Here is a 26,532-nt window from a genome sequence, read left to right as displayed (position 1 = left end):
GTTTGGTTTAAATTATGGAATGAGAATCAGTTCAACGAGTTCGCCGTTGATGCTGTTGTACTTGAAGTCGTCGAGCACGGTGATGCGACAGTCGTGGGAGGAGAGGAGGTGGAGGTGGAGGGGATGGGCGAGGAGAAGCAGGTTGCTCCATCCCTTTTTCTTCCACCTGTACTCCATAGAGAAGGGCCTGGCGAAGGAGGCTTCGTTGGAGATCGGATAGCAGGCATTGAATCGATCGAGGATTGGCTCATAGGCGGGATCAGGGAGAGTTGTGAGGCGCACAACGTCGACGAAGCCCGGGGCGAAGAGCAGTGAGTTGCCTTGCTGTGCGAGGCGCATCGGTGCGGAGGAGTAGCAGAGGAAGGTCTGGCCGCTGTTGAGGCGGAGAGTGTGCTTGGTGAAGGAGGCGTTGACGGAGACGTCGATGAAGGCGTTGACGGAGGAGATGGAGATCGCGGTGGCGGCGGTAGTGGTGGAGCAGGTGACGAAGGGGCTTCCACGAACGAGAAGAAGCGAAGGGGAAAAAAGTTGCACGCGATGGGAATGAGTTTAGCGATAGGGGAAGGTAAAAATTTCAAATCATTATTTTGATTTCCATTCTCGTTTATCAAGCATTAAGAATTCCTCTCTCCTAAACTCGCCTATCAAGCGCCAGTATTTTAATGACTTATCTATTTAATTTAAAATTTTTAAAGATATATTTATCTCTCAATTAGATATCACATCATATCCTTATTTTAATGAATTTAATGGGCAAAACTCTAAAGATCTCCTTTATTTCTATATCGTCGAACGGGTTTAATATTTTTAAAGAGAGATTTAATATTTTTAAAGAGAGATTTATCTCTCAATAGGATATAGCATTACAGTATAATTTTATCCTATTCTAGTTTATCAATTAATCGAAGAATTTTAAATAATTATACATGAGAAAATAATAAAATGAGACATAAGAAGAAAAAAATTTTCTTTTGATCAATTATTTTAAAATTTTTAACTTTTTTTGTTTCAATTTGTTATTATTAATAATATTATTTTTCTTAGTGAAAGTATTATTATATTAATATATAATCGAGCTGAAATGACAGATTTCACTCTTCCAAAAGAACAGGACTAGAATTGACTCAACTTGTGTAGTTTACAAGAGACTGCACTAGTGTTTATTACCCAAAGATAAACTCGTACATCAAGCATGCACCTCAGTGAATTAATCGACTTCCTCAATCTTCGGCCCTGTTCCGGCACCAGCCGAGGCCGGAGCATCTTCATCCATGCCAGCAGCTGCTCCTCCCTGATACATCTTGGCTATGATGGGGTTGCAGATACCTTCCAGTTCCTTCATCTTGTCCTCGAACTCCTCCGCCTCCGCCAGCTGATTCCCGTCCAACCATCCGATGGCCTTCTCTACCGCGTCTTCGATAGTCTTCTTGTCCGCCGGGGGCAGCTTGCCGGCGATCTTCTCGTCCTTGATTGTGTTCCTCATGTTGTATGCGTAGTTCTCGAGGGCGTTCTTGGCCTCAACCTTCTTCTTGTGATCCTCGTCCTCGGCCTTGTACTTCTCGGCCTCCTCAACCATCTTCTCGATCTCTGCCTTGCTGAGCCTGCCCTTGTCGTTGGTGATGGTGATCTTGTTCTTCTTCCCGGTGGTCTTGTCCTCGGCCGAGACGTTGAGGATGCCGTTGGCGTCGATGTCGAAGCAGACGTTGATCTGAGGGACGCCTCTGGCGGCCGGAGGAATGCCGGAGAGCTCGAACTTACCGAGGAGGTTGTTGTCCTTGGTCCGAGCTCGCTCGCCCTCGTAGACCTGGATCAGGACGCCGGGCTGATTGTCGGAGTAGGTGGAGAAAACTTGCTCCTTTTTGGTGGGGATCGTCGTGTTTCTCGGAATCAAGACCGTCATAACGCCGCCGGCGGTCTCCAGCCCGAGCGACAGAGGCGTGACGTCGAGGAGCAGCAGATCTTGCACCTTCTCGTTTCCCTCGCCGCTCAGGATGGCAGCTTGGACAGCGGCGCCGTAGGCTACGGCCTCGTCCGGGTTGATGCTCTTGCAAAGCTCCTTGCCGTTGAAGAAGTCTTGGAGCAGCTGCTGGACTTTCGGGATCCTCGTCGATCCACCGACGAGCACCACGTCGTCGACGCTGCTCTTATCCATCTTTGCGTCCCTCAGGCATTTCTCCACCGGCTCCATGCATTTCCTGAAGAGGTCCATGTTGAGCTCCTCGAATCGAGCTCGGGTGATGGTGGAGTAGAAGTCGATGCCCTCGAACAGAGAGTCGATCTCGATCGTGGTTTGGGCGGTTGAGGAGAGAGTTCGCTTCGCCCTCTCGCAAGCTGTTCTGAGCCGTCGAAGAGCTCTAGGGTTGCCGCTGATATCCTTCTTGTGCTTCCTTTTGAACTCCTGCACGAAATGGTTCACCATCCTATTATCGAAGTCCTCACCGCCGAGGTGCGTGTCGCCGGCTGTCGCCTTCACCTCGAAGATGCCCTCTTCGATGGTGAGAAGAGAAACATCGAAGGTCCCGCCTCCGAGATCAAAGATCAGCACGGTCTTCTCGCCGGAGCTGCTCCCCTTCTTGTCGAGGCCGTAGGCTATGGCTGCTGCCGTGGGCTCGTTGATGATTCGCAGTACATTGAGGCCGGCAATGACGCCGGCGTCCTTGGTGGCCTGCCGCTGCGAGTCGTTGAAGTAGGCAGGGACCGTGACCACGGCGTTCTTCACAGTGGTTCCGAGATACGCTTCGGCGATCTCCTTCATCTTTGTGAGCACCATGGAGGAGATCTCCTCGGCGGAGAACTGCTTCTCCTCGCCTTTGTACTGGACGACGATCATGGGCTTGTCGCCGGGGCCAGCAATCACTTTGAAAGGCCATAGCTTGATGTCGCCTTGAACGGAAGGATCACTGTAACGCCTCCCAATCAAACGTTTGGCATCTGACGAAACATAGAAATTTGAATCAGAATCTTTACTTTTCTACGATTTCAAATCAGCGATTCACAAAGTAACTTGGGTGCAAAACAAATCAGAAAAATATAATTACAATTCTAAAGACGGAGCGAAATGTATCTTTAACTCTAACAAAAATTCGCCAATAGAAAGTTGCTAGCGGCAACAGAGAACTCAATTCTGGACACCGATAAAACAAAACCATCGTAATTGAGAACAAATCGAACACACACAAAAGATGACACTCTGACAACGGTTCTAGCAAAGCTGAGAGGTGAAACACAAATCAAAACAGCACATCCATCATAATATGGAAAAAGAATCTCGAGAAACAAATAGAAAGGAGAATCTTCCACTTACCGAACACCGTGTTGGTAGGGTTCATGGCGACCTGGTTCTTGGCGGCGTCGCCGATGAGCCGCTCGGTGTCGGTGAACGCGACGTAGGAAGGGGTGGTGCGATTGCCCTGGTCATTGGCGATGATCTCCACCCGGTCGTGCTGCCACACTCCGACGCACGAGTAGGTGGTTCCCAGATCGATCCCGATCGCCGGACCCTCAACCTTGCCGCCAGCCATTGCCTCCGAGAATAGAAGAGATTCCGAAAAAGAGGAGGAAGAAAAAGAGATCGATTGCTTTGTTCTTCTCGCGAATTTCGATCGCTGAAACAAAACGCTACGAGTTGTGGAAGAGGGAGGAAGGCCGTGTTCAATATATTGCCTTCGGGTGGGAATTCTGGAAGCTTCCCTTGGTCGTTCGTGGCCGTTGGATTCATTTGATTGATATTGGACGGCGATGGATGATACGTCTGGGCGCCTCTTGCTGCTTCGAGAACTATCCAGTCATCATTCAAATTCAATGTTAATAACACGTGGGCTATTGATTCCTAATTGGGCCTTACGGATTCGCCGGCCCAGCCCAACTAAGTTGATATGTTTTTTTATAAATAATAATAAATATAATTATTTGAACATTTCTTCTCGTCGCCGTTCTGTAACGGCGGAGCTCCGCCGTCGCCTCTCGTAGCCTCCATCTCACCTTCGTTTCGATCTTCACTTCGGGTACGCTTATTATCTCCTTCACAATCGTATCTAGTTTAACCGATGGCGTTGTTGGATCGGGCAACGCAGGGGTTGACCTTGTTATCGTTATCGCCTGCGTCTCCCGGACAATTGGGCGGTGATATATTCAATTATGGTTATGTTTGGATTTACATGGATCGATGGATAATGTTGTGGTGCGGGATCGGGTAGATGGTTTAGAAGGGATTTTGGTCGGTTTATGGGATATTTGAGGTGGACGCAGTCGTCTTGTTAGGGTTAGGGTTTGGGTGGGGTAGAAAGTGGGGATATAGTGGAAAAGAGGGGTCTTTAATTGGTTATACTGATGGTTCGTGATTCTAGGTATTTGGGAAATTTGGGAGAGAGAGGGAATTCTCCTCCCCAGTTAAAAGGTTTGAAATTGCTTCTCTGATTGCTTTTGTCACTCTTTTTTTCTTCGAGTCGTTTTTGTGAATTATCTTCTCCTCCCGTTGCATCAGCTAAAAGGTTTGAAATTTCTTCTTTGTATTTCTCTTGTTTAAATTGTTTTCCATAGTTCCTCTTTCTATTTCTCTTGATTGCTTTTGTTTCACTCTTTTTTTTAATATTAGTAGGGATTTGGAGTAAGTTTGTTCGATGATCAATAATTGATCTGGGATATTGTATACAATGCAAATAATTGTATCAATAGTTAAGATGGAATGATTTTCCTGGAGAATGATTTTTCTCTCCTAAATTTGTTGCATCAGATCAATTACTTCGGTTAAGATTTTTCCTAAGCGTTATTATCGTTGGAATTATGAATTGGCAGTGGTTTTCCATTGTGCCACTTTGTATTTCTCTTGTTTAAATTGTTTTCCATAGTTCCTCTTTCTATTTCTCTTGTTTGAAACTCTGCCACATCGAATTTGTTTCAATCAAATTTCTGATTCTCTTTAATATTAGTAGGGACTTGGAGTAAGCTTGTCTGTAGGAGAGCATAACAAGAATTGCCAACATAGAGTTCGATTGGTTGTGATTCAAAAAGATAAATTTTTATCAGATCAATCGAGTACCTCAGATCGTTGGAATTGGGAAGGTGGAATGTATAAAATGCAAAGAATTGTATCAATAGTTAAGATGGAATGATTTTTCTTCATTAGAATAAGTAGATCCAAGAATGAATATGTAAACTGTAATTATTTTATTAGAAAAGAATCGTCTGAATAGTTAGATGGACATAACATTCTTGTGAGTAGGACATTTAGCTATTGGATCTTTTATTTAATAAGAAGGGATATTGATGAAATATCATTAATAGGATAAAGAATGGTTGGTTGAAACAGAGTGAAGTTTATAGTTCCTTGCGTGATGATATAAAAAAAAATATTATTATCCGATATCAATTAAGTATAGCTCCAATAGATGATAAAATAAGAGAAAACAAGTTGAGATGATATTTACTTATTCAAAGATGATCAATAAATTTCATAATTTTAAAAGTTGAATCTAGTAGAGAGAATAAGGGCATGGGAAGGTAAAAGCAAATGTTAGTCAATGTAATAGAATTGATATAATTTGAGTAAAAGTGTAAAACTAAGATTCATGTGTGACTCCAAATAGTTGGGATGAACGTGATTGCCTCAAAGAGGGGAGTGAGACTAATATTTCGGTGGTTAAAGGATTGTACTCAAGAAAATTCAGCATTTATCTAGAAGTGCTATGCAATAGCTGTTTTTTGGAAATTTGGGCAATGCTTTTTGGATTTAGAGCCTTTGCCTCTTGATTATGGTCTATTTTCTGTTCTCATTCTGACTACTTGTATACCATCCATTATTGTTTTTTTACTTTCTTTCAAGTTGGCTTTATAATATCAATGTTTCTGTTATTATCATTATAATTGCACATCTCTATGCAATAATCCTGTTCTTCTTATCTTAAATTTGTTGACTATGCTGTCCTTGATGTAACATCGTTTCAATAGTGCAAGGCCATGTTTTCATTAATTTTATCTGTTCTCTCTTGGGGCTTATCTTAACTACTTCTATACAATCTTGTGCTATATACTGTCACAAAGTCACAAGTAAACTAATAATTAAATATACTCTCTGACAGTGGAGGCTATCTTGGTAGATCCTGTCATTAGCAATGGCAACTTCTTTGGATCAATGGATGAGGGAGTTCAATGAAGCATCAAGGCTTTCTGACGAAATTAATGCTATGATTTCTCAAAGGGGCTCTTTGCCTCCGTCAGGTCCTGAAACCCAACGTCAATTAACTGCAATGAGGAGGAAGATAACAATTCTTAGGACTAGATTGGAGAACTTGGAGGCCCTTCTTTCAAAGCTTCCTAGCATACAGCCAATGTATGTGTTTCTTGTTCCTTTAAGCGTAAAATGTTCAAGCTTGTTTTTTCGGAAATCATCCTGGTCTTGTAATAGAATCCATATGCTTCAAATATTTTTTACAAGTTCATATTGTTTCACTTATCTACACTCTAGTTTGCAAGATGTTGTACCATCCTTTTTACAACATCTTAAATTGAATTGCTTATCCTGTTCAAGCGTAAATTGAATTGGTTTATTTTTTTGGTTGTACCTTTTGTATTACCCATTCATTCCTTTTTGGAGCATGATCAATTTTGACACATTTTAACTGATTTTTAACACAGAAAGGATAAAGAGTTGCATAAGCGGCGAGAGATGCTATCAAATCTAAAATCTAAAGCAACTCAGATGGCATCCATGTTAAACATGTCCAACTTCGGAAACAGGTTTGCTTAACACAGTGCAATACATTCAGATGGCTTTACAATGCTGCACCCGTACCTTTCAATTTTACCACAATAAAGTCTCTGTTTCAATTCAAACTTGATGGATCACATTTAGATAGTTTATATGCATGAGATATTGTTACTACCGGTGTCATGTTTTTTTTGTCAACTACTCAATTAGACATTGGACTAACCATTTATCAAAGATAGGGAGGACTTGCTTGGAGATAGTAAAAAGCCAGTTGATGTAGCAACAAGAACTGCTGAATTGGATAATCAGGGTATTGTTGGTTTACAGAGACAGATTATGAGAGGTATAATCTTCTTTTTTTTTCACATCTTCAAATATTCAGCACATTATTACCGATTTATCTGATTTCATAGAGCAAGATGAGGGCCTTGAAAAGTTGGAGGAGACTGTGTTAAGCACAAAACACATTGCATTAGCGGTTAACGAGGAATTGGATCTGCACACAAGATTAATTGTATGTAATGTCATGACTGAGTAGTATATTTCTCTCTAATGCAGAATGATTCAGCAACAACTTTCAAGCTTTAAGGCAATCCATTGATAACTGAACATTTTCGTAATGATGCAGGATGATGTGGACCAGCGAGTTGAAGTAACAGACTCAAGGCTACAGGTAATATTAGCTTTCTCTGTTTAAAATTACAACCTCATGGTCCTTTTGAATTTTGGCAGCTGATATATACACTACAAAGGTAAAATGGTGCTGAAAAGACCATGCTTTGTGGATATTGTTATACTTAACTGCTTATCTTAGAATCTAATCATTTTTATAATATTTTTTATTATTGTATTTGATGTGGAAAACTTGTGAACCAGTGTTATTTGACTATTTGCCGGTTTCACGCAGAGAGTTCAAAAGAGACTAGCAATCCTCAACAAGCGCACAAAAGGAGGTTGTTCGTGCATGTGTCTGCTCTTATCCATCATTGCAATTGTAGCTCTGATTGTTGTGGTTTGGGCTCTCATCAAGTACTTGTAGTAGGTGGGGGGTGTCAAGAATGTTACAATGCCATCTTCAAGTGTGTTAAGTTCCTGCTAGTGTTTGCTTCCGAGGCTTTATTTGTTGAGTTGCACTTGGTACCAGAGAAAGTGAGGATAATATTGGGTACCTTTTGTGCAATGTCATATTATAGTAAGCTAATCATTCTCGCGTATTACTTGTCGAGCTTGCACTAGTGAAAAGTGAGGATATTGTTGGGTGAATTTTGCTTTTATTCAACACAAAAATGAAATTTGAGTCACCGCTTTAGGATTCAGAGCAGATTTAGTGCCTTAATTGGGCTATAGGATGTGTGCTTTTGAGTGTGGAACTTAAATGTTTGGATTGAAATTGTATTGCTGAATCTCCCCTTTCTTCTATAATGAATGATTGAGCTTGTTGTGAATACTTTACTTCTTGTTATTATTGAGCACATCCCCTTGTTTCCTAGTTTGTGATGTCTTCTTGTGTCACTCAAAGGCAATGTAGAGAAATCCACCTTTTTTTCCCATTGCAAAATAGTATTTATTAGCCATTTCTACCAACATTTCTATCTAGTTTTTGGATGAACTTAACAGGCAATGGAAAAGACTTGGATGTGTTTTCAATATAATTGTAATAAAAGGTATAACTCATCATCTCAGCGATCTCACACGGTTGATTTTATGATTATATATGACGATGTAAATCTAATTTTTGAATGAACTTAACAAGGCAATGGAAAAGACTTGGATGTGCTTTTAATATAATTATAGTAAAAGATGGAATTTGCCACCTTAGCGGTCTAATTATATAAGAATATTTTTTTCGATTTTATCGAGATTTGATCGTTATTTATTATAGTAATATTTACTCTGTAGTAGTCAATTCAATGTCTTAGGCCATGCCTTGGGATAATGTGTTTTCAATACAATCACTTTGTTTAGTTTAGTGTGGCTGAATTTGAATTTAAATACTTGAACATTAAATTAATGAAATTAAAATACTTTTAAAAGGAATAATAAAATTTATAATTTCTCTATAAAATTCTTCTCAAGTTTTTTTTTCTCTCAAAATTTTATGATTTTTAAAATTTTAAATTTTAAGAATTAAATACGAGGAACCTGATTCACAAGCAAATAACATATACATTTGCACTTACAAAGGCACAACATTGTATTGTTGCAAAAGCAACCCGTATGAATCTTTTAGAGGTTGATCTGTAAAATAATATATATAAGTTGTATTTCGGATTTACTCGATCGTTTACCTCTGAGATTAATCAGACAAAACTTAAACAAAGATAGACAACCAATAGGATAATAAATAAAATAAATCTATGTTATACAAATCATTTCTAGGGGCACACATACTAGAATATCATAGGGGTGTTGCTCATATGGGAGAACAATAGGAATGAAACAATAAAATCTATGTCTATCATTTAGAAACCATCTTCTCTCCATCATAAACAAAATACACAAGAAAATGTGGAAAATGGGTATTTCATGATTCACCCCAATATAAGATAAGATTTCATTGAAAATATTTCAATCTACATTACATGAAACTAAAAGTGATAAAAAAAACATAAAGTCTCCAATGTTGTCTAATTCCCTCCTTATAGATGTTTGTACTAAGATACATGGACCAATGCTGCTACTCTGCAAAAGCAAAAGTTGAAAATTAGTCACTAAGGTAGGACTGTTAGGGTAGAGAGTTGATCATTTAAGTCATTGATTTGTTTCTTAAGTTCATACATAAAATTCAGTAATAATATTGATCCGGTCCGAAATTAGAAGATGGACCAACTCCTCGAGATGTCCACGATCGAATTTGTCCATATGTGAGTCAGGACATTTTTTTTAAGAACAACTTCTATCGGGTCGGCTCTTATCGACCCGAGTTCTATCCTGATTTGGACAAATTGAGGGTTACATTGACTAAGTCACGGAGAGGGATGTGTTGACTGAGTTACGGACCGTGGTACCGTGATCAATACCCACATCAAATATTGATCATGCAAAGCTAGATGTGCAGTTTAGTAAGTATGGAAGCAACATTTTCATGAATTGTCACAAATTTTGTAGAGGTAATTCCACAATTGAATGAACACTGAGTGATTCCATATGTATTTATTGGAAGAGCCTATCAATGCAGATGCACTACAAACAAACAAACAAACATCTACTGATGTAGAACAAGAAAGAAGCAAGTTGAATGGTCAGTTCATGGTGGCAATTCACCAGAGAGATACTCAGACAACTTGTCTCGCAAAGCAGTTCCATTATCGTCCACTACGTCGCAGAATCGTTGGCTGTAACTCGCATCGTGTTCATGCGACAATGGTATCTCGTCTATCGCTTCATCTTCCATGTCTATGACAATGTTGTGCAGCAAGCAGCAAACAAGGATTATTCTCGGCAGTCTGTGCTTGTCTGGCCTCCACATCTCCCCGTGAATGATCCTCCACTTATCTTTCAGTCTTGCGAATGCTCTCTGTGCCACAATGCCGGTTGCAGAAAGTCTTCTGTTGAACTCTACTTGAGTGTGTGAAAGATCCTTCCCTTGATAGGGGGTGAGAAGCCATGGAAGAAGGGGGAAGCCGGCATCTCCAACGACATATTCTTGCACTTCTGAACCTCCAGGAAGCTTCACTTTTTCTCCATTCAACCTCGTACCTTTCTCGCACATTTGGAAGAAGCCTGAGCTGTGCAAAACCGGCAACTCACTCATGCTACCCGGCCAACCCGTGACTATGTCTCGGAACTTCATCCCTGGGTCCACAACGGCCTGCAATACCATACTGTGGTTCTTCTCGTAATCAAGCCATGTTTTGCTTGTTGTGTCCAAGGAAGCAAGGCACATCATGATATGGGTGATATCAATGACACCGAAACAGTTTGGCAGACCATTGAGTTTCTCAAACTTGGATTTGATAGTTTCTATCTCATGAGAGGCCGGCCATCGTAGGTGGTGAATGCCTCTCTCCTCCATAGCCTCCACGAACCGCCAAGTAACCTGAGCAACAGTTGAATGGTTCAACCCAAATGACACTCCAATATTCAATAGCGATTCACCAGAGCCTAATCTTCGCAAAGCAACAGCCACTTGATCCTCGATAGACAAGAGTTTGCCATCTGTAAATACAAAGTGTGATGTTTTTGCCATCAACTCATCCCTGACTATTGAACATATGTAGTGGAAGGTCTTCCTTGAAATCTTAAAAATTGATTCAAATTTTCTTGGTTCTTTGGAAGACAAGTGCCCTGGAAGTTAAGACAAGGGTCATTCTATGCATGAAAAAAATGTAAACTTTTCTACAAAATAATTAGAAATTCAATGTATGACTTGGACATAACTACTCTCTGTACAAGATCTTCAGTGATTAGTATCTCACAAAAATTCAGAAATAGTTGGTCGTTGACTAGAAACTGAATTAGCCAACGAAGACTGTGCAGAGCAAGCCATTAAACCATCTAATTTTCAAAAAAATTCAGCCTTTGGATGTTTACTCAGAGTTTTGACACTGTTCGTTTAGAGGCTTGAGACTGTTAGGTACTGTATTCAAGCACTAGGTTTCCGAATAGTTGACCTCAACAAAGAGGGCTGCTGTAGAGATCATTTCCGTTGGATAAAAGATTATGGAAACTTCAAATTAAAAAGTATCAATGTATGTTGGTAAAATTCAGCCTTCGTGAATTTGACAAATAGATCAAAGTGATGGTCTTTGAATGATAATTAGTGTACTTGTATATTATGCACAACAATTAGATTTAATATTTGTTGGTCTTTTACCAAACAAATTAGTCAGCATAGAAATGTTAAAGTTTGAGTTGAAGTACCATCTCTGACAAACTTTAGACCAGCTTGATAATCATAATGAAAGAACACAAATATGTAATGAAGTAACTAGTTCGCAAAGATTAGGTCCTATCGAAAAGGATTTATACAAGAAGAATTTCCACTTAATGTCACAAGGTGATATGAACGAAGAGGTAAAAAAAGAATGAAGACCTCGCTAATTGTTGATTAGTTTAAAGATATTCTCTGTATCAATCTCAGCCTCCGCAGATTCTGTCAATGATCCTTGAATAAAAAAACTGAGGGCTTCCTCATAAGTAATCTTGTACCAAATATGAGCATGCCGAAAAAACATCCACTTAAAACTATTCATGTCTGTAGAAGTGAGAAGTTCTCTATGGAAGACAAGAGTTGACCATCTAAGAGGAATAATACAGAATAATAAGAGCTTGATAGCACCAACACATTCATCACTATTCTACTCGTTAAGCACACACCATCGAGGAGTTTGTCTGATAAATCATTGTTTATCCTAGGTACAATGGTTAACGTTGAAGCAGAAAAGATGGAGCATAGAGAAAAAAACAAGCAAAGAAATGCAAGAGATTATGTGGCATGCTCTGGTATCCTAACTAACATTCCTAGTCATCTTCTCTTCTGTTAAGGTTTTTGTTCGCCATACAATCCATTATATGGTCAGTATATATAACTTATGAATTGATTTAGAAGAGACATGACCTAAAATAAACTGTCAACCTTAATAATTGTATGACCCAAGGCCCTGAATCTCTGACAAAATCTAATTTGTCTAGTCACATATTGCTCATATATTAAACTTGTAAAGTTTAGAGATAAATCCAAATGCAATCTCAAAGCCTATGGGCCTGTAATATTGAGACATAGAAGATGGTAAAAAATAACAGCAAAAAGTTTGTAGTTAATATAGATAAGTCTAATTCTTTGTAAGCTCATTAATGCTTATAAGCATGAGTTTGATGTCTCAGTTGAGTACCATAGAATATCCTTCCAAAAGTGAGTGGAAGCAACGACACAGATGAAAGATATCTTCTCTAGAACACCAAAAAATTTAAAATATTGAAAGAAACTATGAACCTGTTCTAGATGGAAAACATAAAAAAGATAGTGCGTTCAAAATAAGTTGGTTACAATGCAGATTCTCACTAAGCATTTTTTTGTGAAACACAAAATTTGATTCTTTTTTATCTGTGATTGTTGCAAGAACATTTTTTTTCACAATCTTCTTTTCTATTTAGTTTTTAGTATCCTACTATTTATACTCACTATTTCAAAGTGTATAGATTCACCTTAAAGTAATTTGAACTAATGTTAGATAATGAAGTTCCTTGCTGTAGGCGAGATTACACTTTAGACTGGATCAAATGCAAGCTTCTCTTTTATGACATCTTGATGATTTTCTATAATCATGAACCAACTGCATAAGAATACAGCTATTCTTCAAGAAACTCAAACTTTGGGAATAAATCGTGGATAAATCAAATTTAATCCTAAACAATATCCATCCTAAATCATTTCATGTGCTGGATTTAAATAGTTGAAGTCACAGTTAATAGAGCATTCACTCTTAGATTCAAGATATAAAACATGCATCTAACAGCTGGTTGATTGAATCAGCTATCTCCAGCAGGAATTATCTAGATAAAATGACAAATCCTCAAAGTGAACTGGTGAGAAACTCTAAACAATTCCCCTTCGATCAATTAATAAAGAATTAAAGGTACCAATTCATCCCCAATGCGCTTTGACTAGTTACGTCCTCAAACAGCTTGATGCGCGGTCAACTTCAATTATCACCAAGGCAACTACACCACCAATAACACAACTCTTATTTGTAATTTAAAATCTCTCGTACTAGATGCTAAAACCTAAAATACAATTTTGATGCACAAAGCAATCCATACGATGAAGAATCAACAATCAAGAGCAGTCACATATCAATCGGAAGTAAAAGAAACGGGCTTACAAATTCAGTGAGCTGTAAGATAACATAGGTCAGCGAGATCGAGATAAGTCATCACGAAAAAGACGAGAACCTGTAATCCTGCAGGAGAAGTCATCCCACCAGTCGCCACTCCCCTTAGGCGCGTCCGCCGTCGCCGCGGCGCGCTTGTTGGCCCTCTTCCTCTTCCTGAAGCCTCTGACGGGGCCCATGATCCCTCGAACGCGCCGCCTTCGCTGCCGCCGCCGCGAGCCCGATGCAAAGGGGAGATCCACCGACACGGCGGAAATCAAGCGGGGAAAAGGCGGAGATGGCGGGCGGCTTAGCTGGCCGTGGAGGGAGATGAGGCACGCGAGGTGGGAAGGGGAGGGAGAATGCAGGGCGGGAGGTGGCGGAGCAGCATGCAGAGGAGAGTTGTAGTCGCCATGGCGATGGATGATGGGTTTTGTGAAGGAATGGAAGGGACGCAACAAATGAGAGTGAGTGGTCTTTTGTATGGTACGAGAGAAGACTTTTGTTCTTTCTTTTTCTTTCCTAAATATGGAATTATTTATTTATTACATGCCAAAAATCAAAATGTTGCCGGAAAAAATATCACAATGTATTCCACCTTAAAATTTATTTTTAAATTATTCTTTTACTTAATTAGGAAAAACGGTTATAAGATGATCTATATAAATAAATTTATATTATCAAACTCAATAAATAAATAATCAAATTTAAAATATAAAAATATCAAACAAGCTTGAATTGATAATTTGATAATCTTTAAATGAACCAAACCAAATTTGAACAATTATTTCATTTTAGATTTGACTTAGTTTGACTCGATTACCTAATCAAATAAATTTAAACACCATAAAATTTAGCTTAACTTGATTTGTTTATGACCCTAATTATTTTATCCAAAATTACTATTATAGTATAATTAATTTTAATAAATTAAAATAATTTTAAATAATATTAAAATAATTTTAATTAACATTGCATGACTTTAACTAACATCAAAGTAGTTTATCAATATTTATGAGGATATTTATTTTACAATGAAATACTTTTTTAATGATAACGAAATTTTATAAAATCACGACTAGCTCGACCATAATTTTATAAGTGATGGTGTCCTTTTGCTTGCTCGGGCTCTTCCTCCCCATAAGTTAGATCGCCTCTCAAATATTCGAGATCCAACGACCTAAGAAGTAACACGGGTTAGGGTTGGCCGACTCTATCGGCACAACCACTCCAACGTTCAAGTTAGTTACCAGTGAAAGATATTTAAGCTTTGTAGACATATAAAGCTAGAAGAAAAAGAAGAAGCATATTGGAAATGAGAAAGCTTCATGTACAAGAGTTGTCTTCGCGCGTAAAAAGAAAACCATCCCTCACATTCTCTTTCTCTGATGCCTATATAACCAGTGAAAACAGAATCTCCATGTAGGATGTCACACACTTCGTTATTATCATGACGGAGGTTGGTTAAGGGATCAGATTTGACCACCGTTATAGACATTTCCTTGTAATGGTCACGTGTCCGTCAACCATTTGTCTATCTTGTGATCAGGGAACCAGATCTAACCATCGATATAGATATTTCCTTATAATATGACCATGTGTTCATCAACCATTGGCTTGCTATGATATAAAGAGATCAGATTCGACTACGATTAACGTATCCCTGAGTGAACATTAGTGTTCGGGCATACTGATATGCTTTATTACTTGCGCTTGTAGTTTGGAGATGCTCAAGGTGCTCAGGAACTCCCACTAGTTGGTGCCCGGGGATGCCAACTTCTGGTCCCCAGGGATGCCCTTTTGAAGTCGCTCGCTAGTGTTCAGATACCAAATTCTGGTAGTCAGGGTTGTCCCTTAGATGATGTCAGTTGGTATTCAAGAATCGAGTTTGACTAGTGAAGTGCTTGGGGACATAAAATGTCAAGGAATTAAGTTTGATTGATGGAGTGTTCGGGGATGTAAAGTATTCGGTAATCAAGCTTGACCGATAGAGTACCCGGGGATGTAAAGTGTCCAGAAATCAAGCCCAACCAATAGAGTGTTCAAGAGGTAAAATGTTTGGGACTCAGGATGGGCTGATCGAGCAAAGAGACTGGCCCGCCAAAAAATGATCCAAGTACCATCATATATCTCTCCTTCAAGTCGGGCTGAGGAGAGAAGTGGAATGAAGCTCGATTAAGTATGTGCTACCTTCTATTTTCACGTGCCACTTTAGCTAACCTCCTCCTCTTAAACCAGCCTCTTCGCTCTGCATCACATGTCCCCCTTCAAGTCAGACTGAGGAGTAATGTCGAATGAAACCCGATTAGATAAAACTAATAATAAGACAAAGTAAAAAATACTTCCCTTTGAGTGAGATATTAAGAAGACCAGATCCATCCGGAGAGATAAGGCCAAAATGAGTAAATAACCCGACCACTTGAAGTAATATTGAGATGATAAGAGGAGCCCCAAGGCATAGTTGAGTTGGTTACTATGGGGCAGACTTGCTGAAGTAGGCAAGAGTCAAATCTCGATGAAACCGAGGCAATGCCCTCCCTCATAGTGGTCAGCTATAGCTTCTTGATTTACCTCCTCACAGATGGTCGTGGGGCCGATCGTGTGGAGCCACTCGGGTGGCGAATTTTACCTTCTGTTAAAGAGATGATAAGAGGAACCAATAAATTATAATCACCCAGGAATGTCGTCAATAGTTTTTGAGAAGATAAATTACTCATTTTCACCCTTGGAGTAATAATGAAAAAGATTAATAAAATAAGAAGTCCACCCCCAACTAGGGAATGCTATTGAGTGAAATAAGAATATAAACAGATATTATTCTTTCGAGTAAAACCTGTTTGGGTAAATAATTGAGGAATTCTGAAGAGACCAAACAATTGATCTGGGATATTATCAAAAGATGTCAATAGAGTAAAAAACACTAAGTCTCATTTGGAGACATAATTTAAAAAATCTGATAAGCCCAGAAAAATGATTCCTGCCCAGGATAATCAATAAGCAATACAACCCAGGGTTGTGCTAGAGTAGTACGAGTCAGAGACTATTATGAAATAGGGGTTGTTATAGCTTGCCCGAATGCTTGTAGCATATACGTAGCACTTTGGTTGTTATAATTGGTCCAGAGGCGACAATAAGTTATCTAGCTTATAGATTATTATAGTTTACGAGGAGGCTGTGAGAATATATTTAGCTCATAGACTATTATAGTATACTCGGGGATGTTAGAAGATATATAGCGTATAGGATATTATAAGATGGACCAGAGGTGAAAGTAAATTATTAGCACATGGACTGTTATAGTTTGTTAGAGGCAAAGATAATATATTTAGCTCATAGGCTATTATAGTATGCCCAGGGGCTGTTATAGTGTGCTCGAGGGGTTGTTAGAATATATTATAGCGTATAGACCATTATAAATTGGCTCGGAGGCAAAAGTAGTATACCAAGCTATACGATATTATAGTTTTCCTGAAGGCTATTAAGATATATTTAGCCAATGAGTTGTTGTAGTGGGCCCGAAGGTCGTTAAATGATGTCCTAGGGTAGGGGCAGCCAGATTCAAAATTACTTAGGTTAACCATCAATTCTAATTGATATAAAAAATTAATTAATTTAAAAATATAAATAAAATAAAAAAGTATGTGAATATTAATTTTTCAAAAATATGAAACAAAAGTATTAATATTCAATACATCCAAAAGAATAGAGCAAAAATATTGTGCTCTTTGATTTTTCTTAGACTCAAACTCATTAATTATTATGTCATTATTAATTGTTCAACCAACTCTTGTTCAATATAGATGACCATAGAATCTGTTAAAAATTCTTCTTCTATCTTGTTATGAAGAGCTATTTTAATAAGTTTCATGGTTGAAAATGCTCGTTCTGTTGTTGTTGTAGAGACAAAAAGAGTTAAACAAAATGAATCAACCTGCTTTTGAGGAGCTAGGGTTAGATTTCTCCTTAAAGAGTGTAACCTCCTTTTGGAGAGACTTAACCCGGACGGTGAACTTAGCAAGTTTACGAGACAAGCAATAGATTATAGAATATAAATTTCAATTAAATTATTATTTACATTGGGGTTAAGGTCTTTTGAATCGAATACGGATTCATGGCTTGACTCGGACTCAACTTCGGATTTGGTGTTGGGTTCGGACTCAGTCTTGGCTAGTTGCTCTCGTACCAATGGCGCCAGGAAACTTGTGTTCTCTTCCTCGTCTGAGTCTTCTGAGGAAGACTCGTCCCACATCGCCTTCAATGCCTTATTCGTTTGACCTGCAAGAAGTGCAATACGTCTTTCGGCCGGATTGACGTTAGTCTATTCATGGAGTTCAAACTCAGCAAATAATTCATCTAATTTTATTTGTGAAAGGACTAGAAATCTTGTAAGCATCAACTATTGATGCCCATAAGGTGTTCCACGAGAACACTTTCAAAGCGTACCTTATTATATCGTGGTTCTCTATTGGTTATCCTATGACATGTAGACCATTTAGTAGATCTTAGATCCTCGTGTGAAGCCCACTTGCGGATTCACTATCCTGTATTTTTATATTATATAATTTATTAAGTAGTAAGTCATGCTTACTTACCTTAGTATCTGTTATCCCTTCGTGTAGCTCAATGAGCTTATCTCATAAGTCCTTTGCGCTTATGAAGGGATCCACTCTGTTAAGCTCTTCCTTGGTGAGGTCGTATTACAAGGTTTGCATAGCTTTGGTGTCAGCCTCAATCTTGCGTTTTGTGACGTTGTCCTACTTCTCGCATGATTGTGGGATACCATCTGCGTCGATCGAGAGGATGAAGCCGGTCTGGATCACTATCCACATCTCCACTTAAGTCTTTAAGTACTGGTACTCCATTCTTCCCTTCCAGTACATGAAATCTTCATCGAAGAAAAGAAGAGGTCTTACGGTGCTGTAGCCTTCTTGATGGGGCATTAAAAAAAATCTCGCATAAACAATAAATGACAAGAATATTCCAAGACTTGATTTTGGATTAGTAATACGAAAAAAATTTAAAAAATATAAAGCGATAGAAAACTTGCTTGATTAGTGGTTGCACTAATTTCAAGCATCCCTCGCTCTGATACCGATTGCAGGATTGAAAGTGAATGTTAGAGGGGGTGAATAAAGCGTTTGTCGCTTTTTCATGTATTTGTAAAACTTCATAAATCGAGTATTTGATACACAGTGGAAGATGTAATCATACACAAAATTGACACATTTATTTTGCTTAGTTCACAGCCACTGGCTGCTACTCCAAGGCCCACGGTCCTTGATCGTTTACGATGGACAATCCACTATAAAATCCTTTCTCAAACGAGAAAGAGTTTCGCCTTTACACAAAAATATAGGATCGACAAACCTTTACCATCCTAATAATGTAAGTACAAAATATAAGGAAAAATAAATATTAAATTTACCGACAATGAATGTAAGAAGTTTGTGTAGTTGTCAGTGCAACTTCTCAATGTTTCAACGACGTCTCGGGTGTTTCGGTCGCGCACAGAATGGATGTCGAGGTAGCGTAAATAGATGCCTTAGGGTTTCCCCTCGCAACCGCTTTTATAACCTGATCCAAGCGTCTGGAACTCCTTTTGGGCGCATATTGTCTCGTCGATTTACTCTCGACGCTGACTTAACATTTTCGGACGCCTGTTTCCTTTCCGGGGCACTTGGAATGTTGATGTGGAGGTTATCGGATCAGCTTTGACTCCGTCGTGTCTTATACATCTCCGGGCGTCTGGAGCCTTCCAGGAGCTTGGAAGCTGAGGTATCTCTGACCACTTCTGGCTCGCCACCTCATTTGCCTTGCTGGCCCGATCAGTTGAGATCCGGGTGGCTGGATTCCTTCTGGGCGCTTGGACTGTCTGGTCGCCTAGATCCAATAGGGGTTCCTGGAACTCGAAGTTTCGGTCCCTCAATTTTTTGCATCACAGAGTTAGTGCAAAACATATATAACAGGAAATTGATAGTTTACCAACTGTCTAGTCTTGACTTTTAGGTTCTAATGAAATCCTAGGTCAGACTGATGCCTACTATTCTCTTCAAAGGAACACATCTGATCCCTTTGCCAACCATCCGATCCTCCAGACGTAGTTGGACTTTTACTCGGCATTCGATCCTCGACCCCCAGGACTTTCCTCCGATGTCTGATCCTCACCGACCCATCGCTCTGTTAGATGTCCGGTCTACTGACCCACCTATAACTTCCTGTCTGATGTTTTGATCTATCAAGTTTTCCTGTCTAGTCCTCCTAACTAGGACTTCATTACTCAGTCTTCTAGACTAGGACTTCTTTGTTCAGTCCTCTAAACTAGGACTTTCTTGCTCAGCCTTAACTAGAATTTTCTCTGTGCCACCTGCACACTCATTTCAACTCGTTCGTACACACCACAAGTTTAACTTGTACTCTTTGTCATGATCAAAATGTCAGTTCGATTATCTGGTGTTCCTTGCACCAATATTACCCATTTAGAGAAGTAGTCAATCACTACTAGGAGGACTTTTTTCTAAGCGGTACCGAACGAGAAATGTCCTACTATATCCATTCTCCATTGATGCAAAGGTCAAACAACTATTGCAGACTTCATCAACTCATAGCAAGTTTGCCAGTTGTGGTGTCGTTTGCAACTTTCACAAGCTTTTACCAACCGTATAACATCTTTCTTCAGGGTGGGCAAGAAGCATCCAACCAATAGTGCTTGTCGGGCAAGCGAATGACCTTCCATATGGCTTTCATATGATCCTTCATAGCCTTAGGTGTACTCCACCTCTTGCTTTCCCAAACATCATAATAACGAACTCGCATTAGATCTCTTATATAAAATATCTTCGAGGACACAGAATTGGGTGAGACAATGTTTGAGTTGTCTAACCTTTATGGGATCCTTAGGTAGTTTTTCCTCTTAGAAGAATGCTAGAAATAATGTTTCCCAATCACATATTATTGGTTCTAGGTTGACTTCTATTTGCAACATCAACTCTACTTGTAACACTACTTCCCGATCTGTCCAATCCCCCGAATTAGCCAGTCGGGCTAATTCATTGGCTCGGGTGTTCTCTGCTCGAGATATTTATTTCACTAGAACTCTATGAAATGCTCTTTGGCCCTTTCCATAGTTTCACAATATTTATGACACTTATCATCTTTAATCTCAAAGGTTCCATTAACTTGCTTCACTACAAGTTGGGAATCCATATTATTTAGTACTCGCTCGCTTGCTCCAACGTTTTGAGTGGCTCATTGAGTGGTCAACAAAGCCTCATACTTAACTTCATTATTTGATATCTTGAAAGTAAGTGTAACGACCAATTTCACTTCCTCACCCTAGGAAAGATTAGAACCACACCTACTCCACTACCTTCACTATTGGATGAACCATCTGCATAGATCATCCGTGGCTCATGTTCCTCTGTCTGGAGAGATTCAACCAAGGAATTTGTAAGTGCTTGTGCTTTAATGGAAGGACGAAGCTGATATTTTTTTATCATATTCACTAAGCTTGGTGACCCATTGTATAAGTCGTCCAGTGGCTTCTAGGTGAGTAAGGATTCGTCCAAGTGGATTATCTGTAAAACGACAATTGGATGTGATAAGAAATAAGAGCGTAAATGTTGAGTTCTTGGTTAACTCAATTGTTAGCTTTTTGAGACCAGTGTAATAAATTTTTGGACCTTTGAATAGATAACTGACATAATACATAGGATAATGCTCCCTTGATCTTGCTTAACTAGCACCGAGGATATAACTATCTCTGATAAGGATAAATACACTAATAATTTCTCACCCGGGTGAGGCTTAGTTAGAATTGGTAGCTTAGCCATATATTCCTTTCAGCTCCTAGAAGGCTCTATCACAATGCTTGCCACATTGAAATCGAGCGACTTTTGAAGGATCTTATAAAAGGGAAGGCTTCTATTTGCCGATTGAGAGATGAAACATAATAAGATCGTGATCTGTTTGACGAGCCTTTGAACTTCACGTAAGTTTTGAGGAGGTCGCATCTATCAGATCGCTTCGATCTTTTCAAGATTTGCTTTAATTTCTTGCTCGGTCGCCATATAATCAAGAAAATGCCTTTAGTGACCCCGAAGGTATATTTCTCCAAGTTGAACTTCATGTGGTATTTTGGCAAGATAGCGAATGTTTGCTCCAGATCAGATACTAAGTCACCTGCACTTAAGGACTTGATCAATATATCATCAACATATACCTCAACGTTCCATCTTAGCTGCTTGACGAAGACCTTGTCTATCAATCTTTGATATGTTGCTCCCATGTTCTTCAATCCAAACAACATGACTGTGTAGCAAAAAAGTCATTAGCCGTGATGAAGTTGACTTTGTTATGATCTACCTTGGCTAAGGAAATTTGATGATATCCTTGATACATATCTATCATAAAAATGTACTAATGTCTGATTGTCAAATTTACCAGTTGATTGGTATAGGATAGAGGATAACAGTCTTTGGGGCAAGCCTTATTTAGGTCATGGAAGTCTACACATAAATGTCATTTCCTAGATGGCTTTGGCACCAATACTACATTAGACAACCAAGTTGGGTACTGCACTTCCTAGTATATCTGACATCAAGAGTTTGTATACCTCTTCCCAAATAACCTTATTCATTTTTAGACCAAAGTGCCGTCACTTCTGCTTGACTGGGCAGACGTTGAGCATGCTTTGCAATTGGTGCTTCATCACCTCTAGTTCAATTCCAACTAAATCTTTTGATGTCCAAGCAAAAACATCTGCATTTCTAGTAAGATAGGATACAACTGAGGCTTTCAGCTCGGTTGAAAGATCCTTAGAAAATTTAGTACTTCTCTCCAGATTAGTAGAGACTATCTTGATTGCTTCAACTTTTGGCTCATATAGCAGTGAAGGTTCCCCCTCCTTGATACAATATATCCCCTCCATTGACTGCCTTTACTTGTTTAGCCCGCTTCGTGGTTGCTTTTTCTCTATTCAACCCGAATAGTTTCAACATAACATCTTCGAGAGACTTGTTGATCCTCTCACACTTCCCCCACCTTATTATTGATAAGAAATTTGATTTTTTAGTGATAGGGGAAATCAACAACTTGGAGAGCACTGAGAGCTGGTCAACCCAAAATAATATTCTAGGAGAAGGGGTGTCTACCACTAATAAAGATAACCAAGATAGTTTTCCTCCATTAATTCCTCACATAGAGAGAGAGATTAATTTGGCTAAGCGATCGTGTTTCATGTCTAGAAAAATCAAATAAAAATATTAATCGAGCTACTTGCATCAATAAATATAAATAAAAATAAAATTTATAACTTAGATAATATGTAATCAACAATTAATATAGAAATGATATGGTACCATCAATAAGTATTTTAAAATAATATATAATTTGGTAATTTGAAAATGTAGGATTTGTAATTTAGATATTTATAAAATTTAAGTGGAGATTATTTTAATGATTTAAAATTTTTAAGAGAATTAAAAAATAATAAATTTCATGGCCAAAATAAACAGAGTAAATGTGAAACACAATTTATCTATTTCGGATGAATGCTAAATTTATATATATATTATATATAATGAAGTGGACTCTTTGCTCCATTTTGGTGGGCGAGTCCTCGTCGACGTCGGCTTGTCGCCAAATGCAGTGGCGTTGGGGCAGGCGGCGATTCGTGCTCTCGGTGGGACATCAAAGGTCACGAGGAAGAAAGATCGAGACGTGCGCAATCCACCCTCGTTCTCCTTCCTCCCTCCTTCCTCCCCTGCAACATCGCCATCACCACCACTCCCCCGACTCCTTTTTAGCCTCCCTCCTCAGCCGCCCCCCAATCTCTCTCAGAATGCTTAATCAATCCCATTCACTGTCCGCCGCCGCATTAGAGCAGCGACCGCCGCCATTAACGTCCATGGAGGCCCAGAAAGGTACTGGTTTTGTACCTCTCCGGAGTGATTTATTGCTCTTCCGCTCATAAAGTTGATTCTTTTTGTCGCAGAGGAGGAAGAAGTCACGAAATTCGGACGCCGGCGCTGGCGCTGTCGAGCTCCTACAAGCGGATGGACCAGAAACAGCAGCCGAAGAAGAAGTACGTAAAGCAGGTGACGGGGCGGCACAACGACACCGAGCTCCATCTCGCTGCGCAGCGAGGCGACCTGGCGGGCAGTGCGGCGGATCCTGAGCCACGTGGCCGAGCAGATGGAGGAGGGAGAGGGGGTTGATGAGATTGCGGCGATGATGACGGCAGTCGTGCAGGAGACGAACGTGTTCGGGGAGACGGCCCTGTTCACAGCGGCGGAGAAGGGGCACCTCGCCGTGGTGGCGGAGCTACTCAAGTACTCCGACAAGGAGGGTCTGCTGCGGAAGAAACAGGTCCAGCTTCGACGCTTTCCACGTCGCCGTCAAAGAAGGGCGCCAAGGTGGACAAATTAAAAGATCAATTGCACAAAATTAAACTTTTCGATCTTCTTCTCCAGTAATACCCTGCTTAAATCAACAACAATGTCTTCGATCGATCGCAGACGTCGTGGAGTTGCTGCTTCGCCACGATCCGCTCCTCAGCAAGACCTTCGGGCCGTCGAACACCACCCCTTTGATCTCGGCGGCGTCGAGAGGGCACACCGAGGTGATCAAGCTGCTGCTCGCCCAGGAGGTGAGCATGGTGGAGGCGGCGAAGAGGAACGGGAAGAAGAACGCCCTGCACTTCGCCGCACGGCACGGCCACGCCGCCGCGGTGAAAGCTCTGCTGGAGAAGGACCCGCAGCTGGCCCGGAGGACGGACACGAAAGGGCAGACTGCACTGCACATGGCCGCGAAGGGCCGCGACCATGACGTGATAACAGCGCTCGTGCAGGCCGATCCCGCCATTGTTATGATGCCGGACAAGTTTGGGAACACGGCGTTGCATGTCGCCACCAGAAAGAAGAGAGCAGAGGTACTCAGGATCTTTACCGCCATCGGACAACTTCGATTCTTTCGAAAGATTAAAATTTTATTTTCTATTTTTTTGATCGATTAATTCAGATAGTGAATCTTCTTCTTCTACTGCCCGACACGCACGTCAACGCCCTGACGAGAGAGCACAAGACGGCGTACGACATGGTCGACGAGCTGACGTTCTCCGATGAGTCCGCAGCCATCCGGGAGATCCTCTCGCCACGGCGCGCTGCGCGCGCAAGAACTCAACCAGCCCCGCGATGGCGAGCTCCGCCGCGCCGTCAAGGAGATCAAACACGACGTGCTCACCCAGCTGGAGCAGAGCCGGAAGACGAACCGCAACGTCCACGGCATCGCCAAGGAGCTCCGCAAGCTCCACCGCGACGGCATCGCCAACGCCACTAACTCCGTCACCGTCGTCGCCGTCCTCTTCGCCTCCGTCGCCTTCGCTGCCATCTTCACCGTCCCCGGCGGCAGCGACGACCGCAACGGCGCGGCCGTCGCAGCCCACAGCACCTCGTTCCGCGTCTTTTCCTCTCCAACGCGGTTGCTCTGTTCACGTCGCTGGCGGTGGTCGTGGTGCAGATCACGGTGGTGCGGCGGGAGACCAGGGCGGAGAGGAGGGTGGTGGAGGTGATCAACAAGCTCATGTGGCTGGCGTCGGTGTGCACAACCGTGGCCTTCCTGTCGGCGGCGTACATCGTGGTGGGACGGAGGGTGCGGTGGGCAGGGGTGCTGGTGACGGTGGTCGGCGGCGCCATCATGGCCGGGGTGCTCGCTGCCATGACGTACTTCGTGGTGAAGTCGAAGCGGCTTCGCCGGAGCAGGCGAAGGGAGAAGTCATCGCCAAGGATAAGCTCCGCTTCGTGGCATCACGTCTTCTCGGATTCCGATCAATTCAATCCCGTTTATGCCATTTAATTAATTAATTTTATTTATCAATTATTAAAAACAGTTTGAAATTTTGAAATATATATTTAATTTGTTTCATGAATTCTATTGTTATAATGTTGGTACAAGAGTTATAAAGTAATGTTGTCTTACAATATTGAAATAATAACATTTTTAAAATAAAAAAAATATAATCGATTGTTTTAATGTCTTTTTTTTAATGCATAAACAAGCATGAGCAAGTTTGATTTCAATTATATATATATATATATATATATATATATATAAATAAAAAAGAAATAAATTTGAACACTTATTTTATTAATATCTATGAAAAAATTGAATAATTTCATAAACAATGCTAAATTTTTTTTTCAATGAACATATTTATTAATAAAAATCTTATCAAATTTATAAATAGACAAAGAATCTATTAAAATGAATAAATAAATTTATAATATCAAATTTAATAATCATTTAAATAAATTAAAAAATATAAAAATTTTAAATAATTAAATAGCTTTACATTGAAATTTTGATAATTTTTAAATAAATTAAAGTCAAGCTAAATATGAATCAAACTGAAATTCATAAAAAATTTAAGATAAACTCGAACAATAATTTTCGATTCAAAATTGACTTAGTTCGATTATAATGCAAAAGTTTGACTATTAATTTTTTTAATAAAAATGGAAGGACACATGATAATTTAATAATTACAAATGAAGGAAAGCGAGACCAAATGGTGTGAAATAAAAATCGATCCAAAGGAAAGGTCTGGTTTCTTCTCGACCTCTCTAGTTTTGCTTCGTCGCTCGGTCTCCGTCGTCTCGCTCCGTGTCGCGCCCACCCTTCCCTGCCCAATCCGTCGGCTTCAAACACCTTCAAGGTAATCTTCCCCTCTCCGATCGTCCCGGTCGGTCATACTTTCTATTGTCATCGGCGTATTGGATAGATTCACGCAGATCTGTTTGTTTTCTTTATTTTATTTGCCGGCAAGGATAATCAGACCAGATTTGATTTGAATTTCCGTATCCCATTTTCTTTCCCAATGCTCTGGATGATAAGTCTTGGTTTCGTTGGATGGATCTATGGGGGCATTTAGATATTGCTGTGTATGAGAATAGATTTGATTTGTTCAGGATTTCTGTATTCTCGTTATCGGCTGTTAATATTCATGGTTGAGTTGGTTAA

General features: G+C 40.1%; 3 protein-coding genes across 3 annotated transcripts; 2 read left to right on the top strand and 1 right to left on the bottom strand.

Annotated features, from left to right (window-relative positions):
• Positions 1–1,089: 1,089 nt before the first annotated feature.
• Positions 1,090–3,619, bottom strand: LOC141826040 (heat shock 70 kDa protein 4-like). The gene is made up of 2 exons (XM_074713294.1): positions 3,305–3,619; positions 1,090–2,931 (listed from the first exon to the last, which is right to left on the bottom strand). Exons 1-2 carry the CDS (start codon positions 3,519–3,521, stop codon positions 1,208–1,210), a joined length of 1,941 nt encoding a protein of 646 aa, XP_074569395.1. The 5' UTR covers positions 3,522–3,619; the 3' UTR covers positions 1,090–1,207.
• Positions 3,620–3,919: 300 nt separating this feature from the next.
• Positions 3,920–8,158, top strand: LOC141826851 (syntaxin-52-like). Its single transcript, XM_074714167.1, has 7 exons — positions 3,920–4,004; positions 6,078–6,328; positions 6,634–6,735; positions 6,946–7,049; positions 7,120–7,220; positions 7,335–7,379; positions 7,614–8,158. Exons 2-7 carry the CDS (start codon positions 6,111–6,113, stop codon positions 7,743–7,745), a joined length of 702 nt encoding a protein of 233 aa, XP_074570268.1. The 5' UTR covers positions 3,920–4,004; positions 6,078–6,110; the 3' UTR covers positions 7,746–8,158.
• Positions 8,159–23,158: 15,000 nt separating this feature from the next.
• LOC141826938 (ankyrin repeat-containing protein NPR4-like) lies at positions 23,159–25,454 on the top strand. Its single transcript, XM_074714256.1, is given in 8 exon segments — positions 23,159–23,438; positions 23,512–23,675; positions 23,677–23,877; positions 23,879–23,930; positions 24,033–24,445; positions 24,535–24,659; positions 24,661–24,974; positions 24,977–25,454. Coding segments are annotated over 8 exon segments (1,941 nt in total). The 3' UTR covers positions 25,369–25,454.
• Positions 25,455–26,532: the final 1,078 nt, after the last annotated feature.

This window comes from Curcuma longa, chromosome 4 (assembly GCF_044706935.1).
Source record: "Curcuma longa cultivar G26 ecotype Majalengka, Jawa Barat chromosome 4, ITB_CL_G26_1.1, whole genome shotgun sequence".
In the NCBI taxonomy this organism is placed as follows: domain Eukaryota; kingdom Viridiplantae; phylum Streptophyta; class Magnoliopsida; order Zingiberales; family Zingiberaceae; genus Curcuma; species Curcuma longa.
This window is presented reverse-complemented; position numbering and strand designations above follow the sequence as displayed.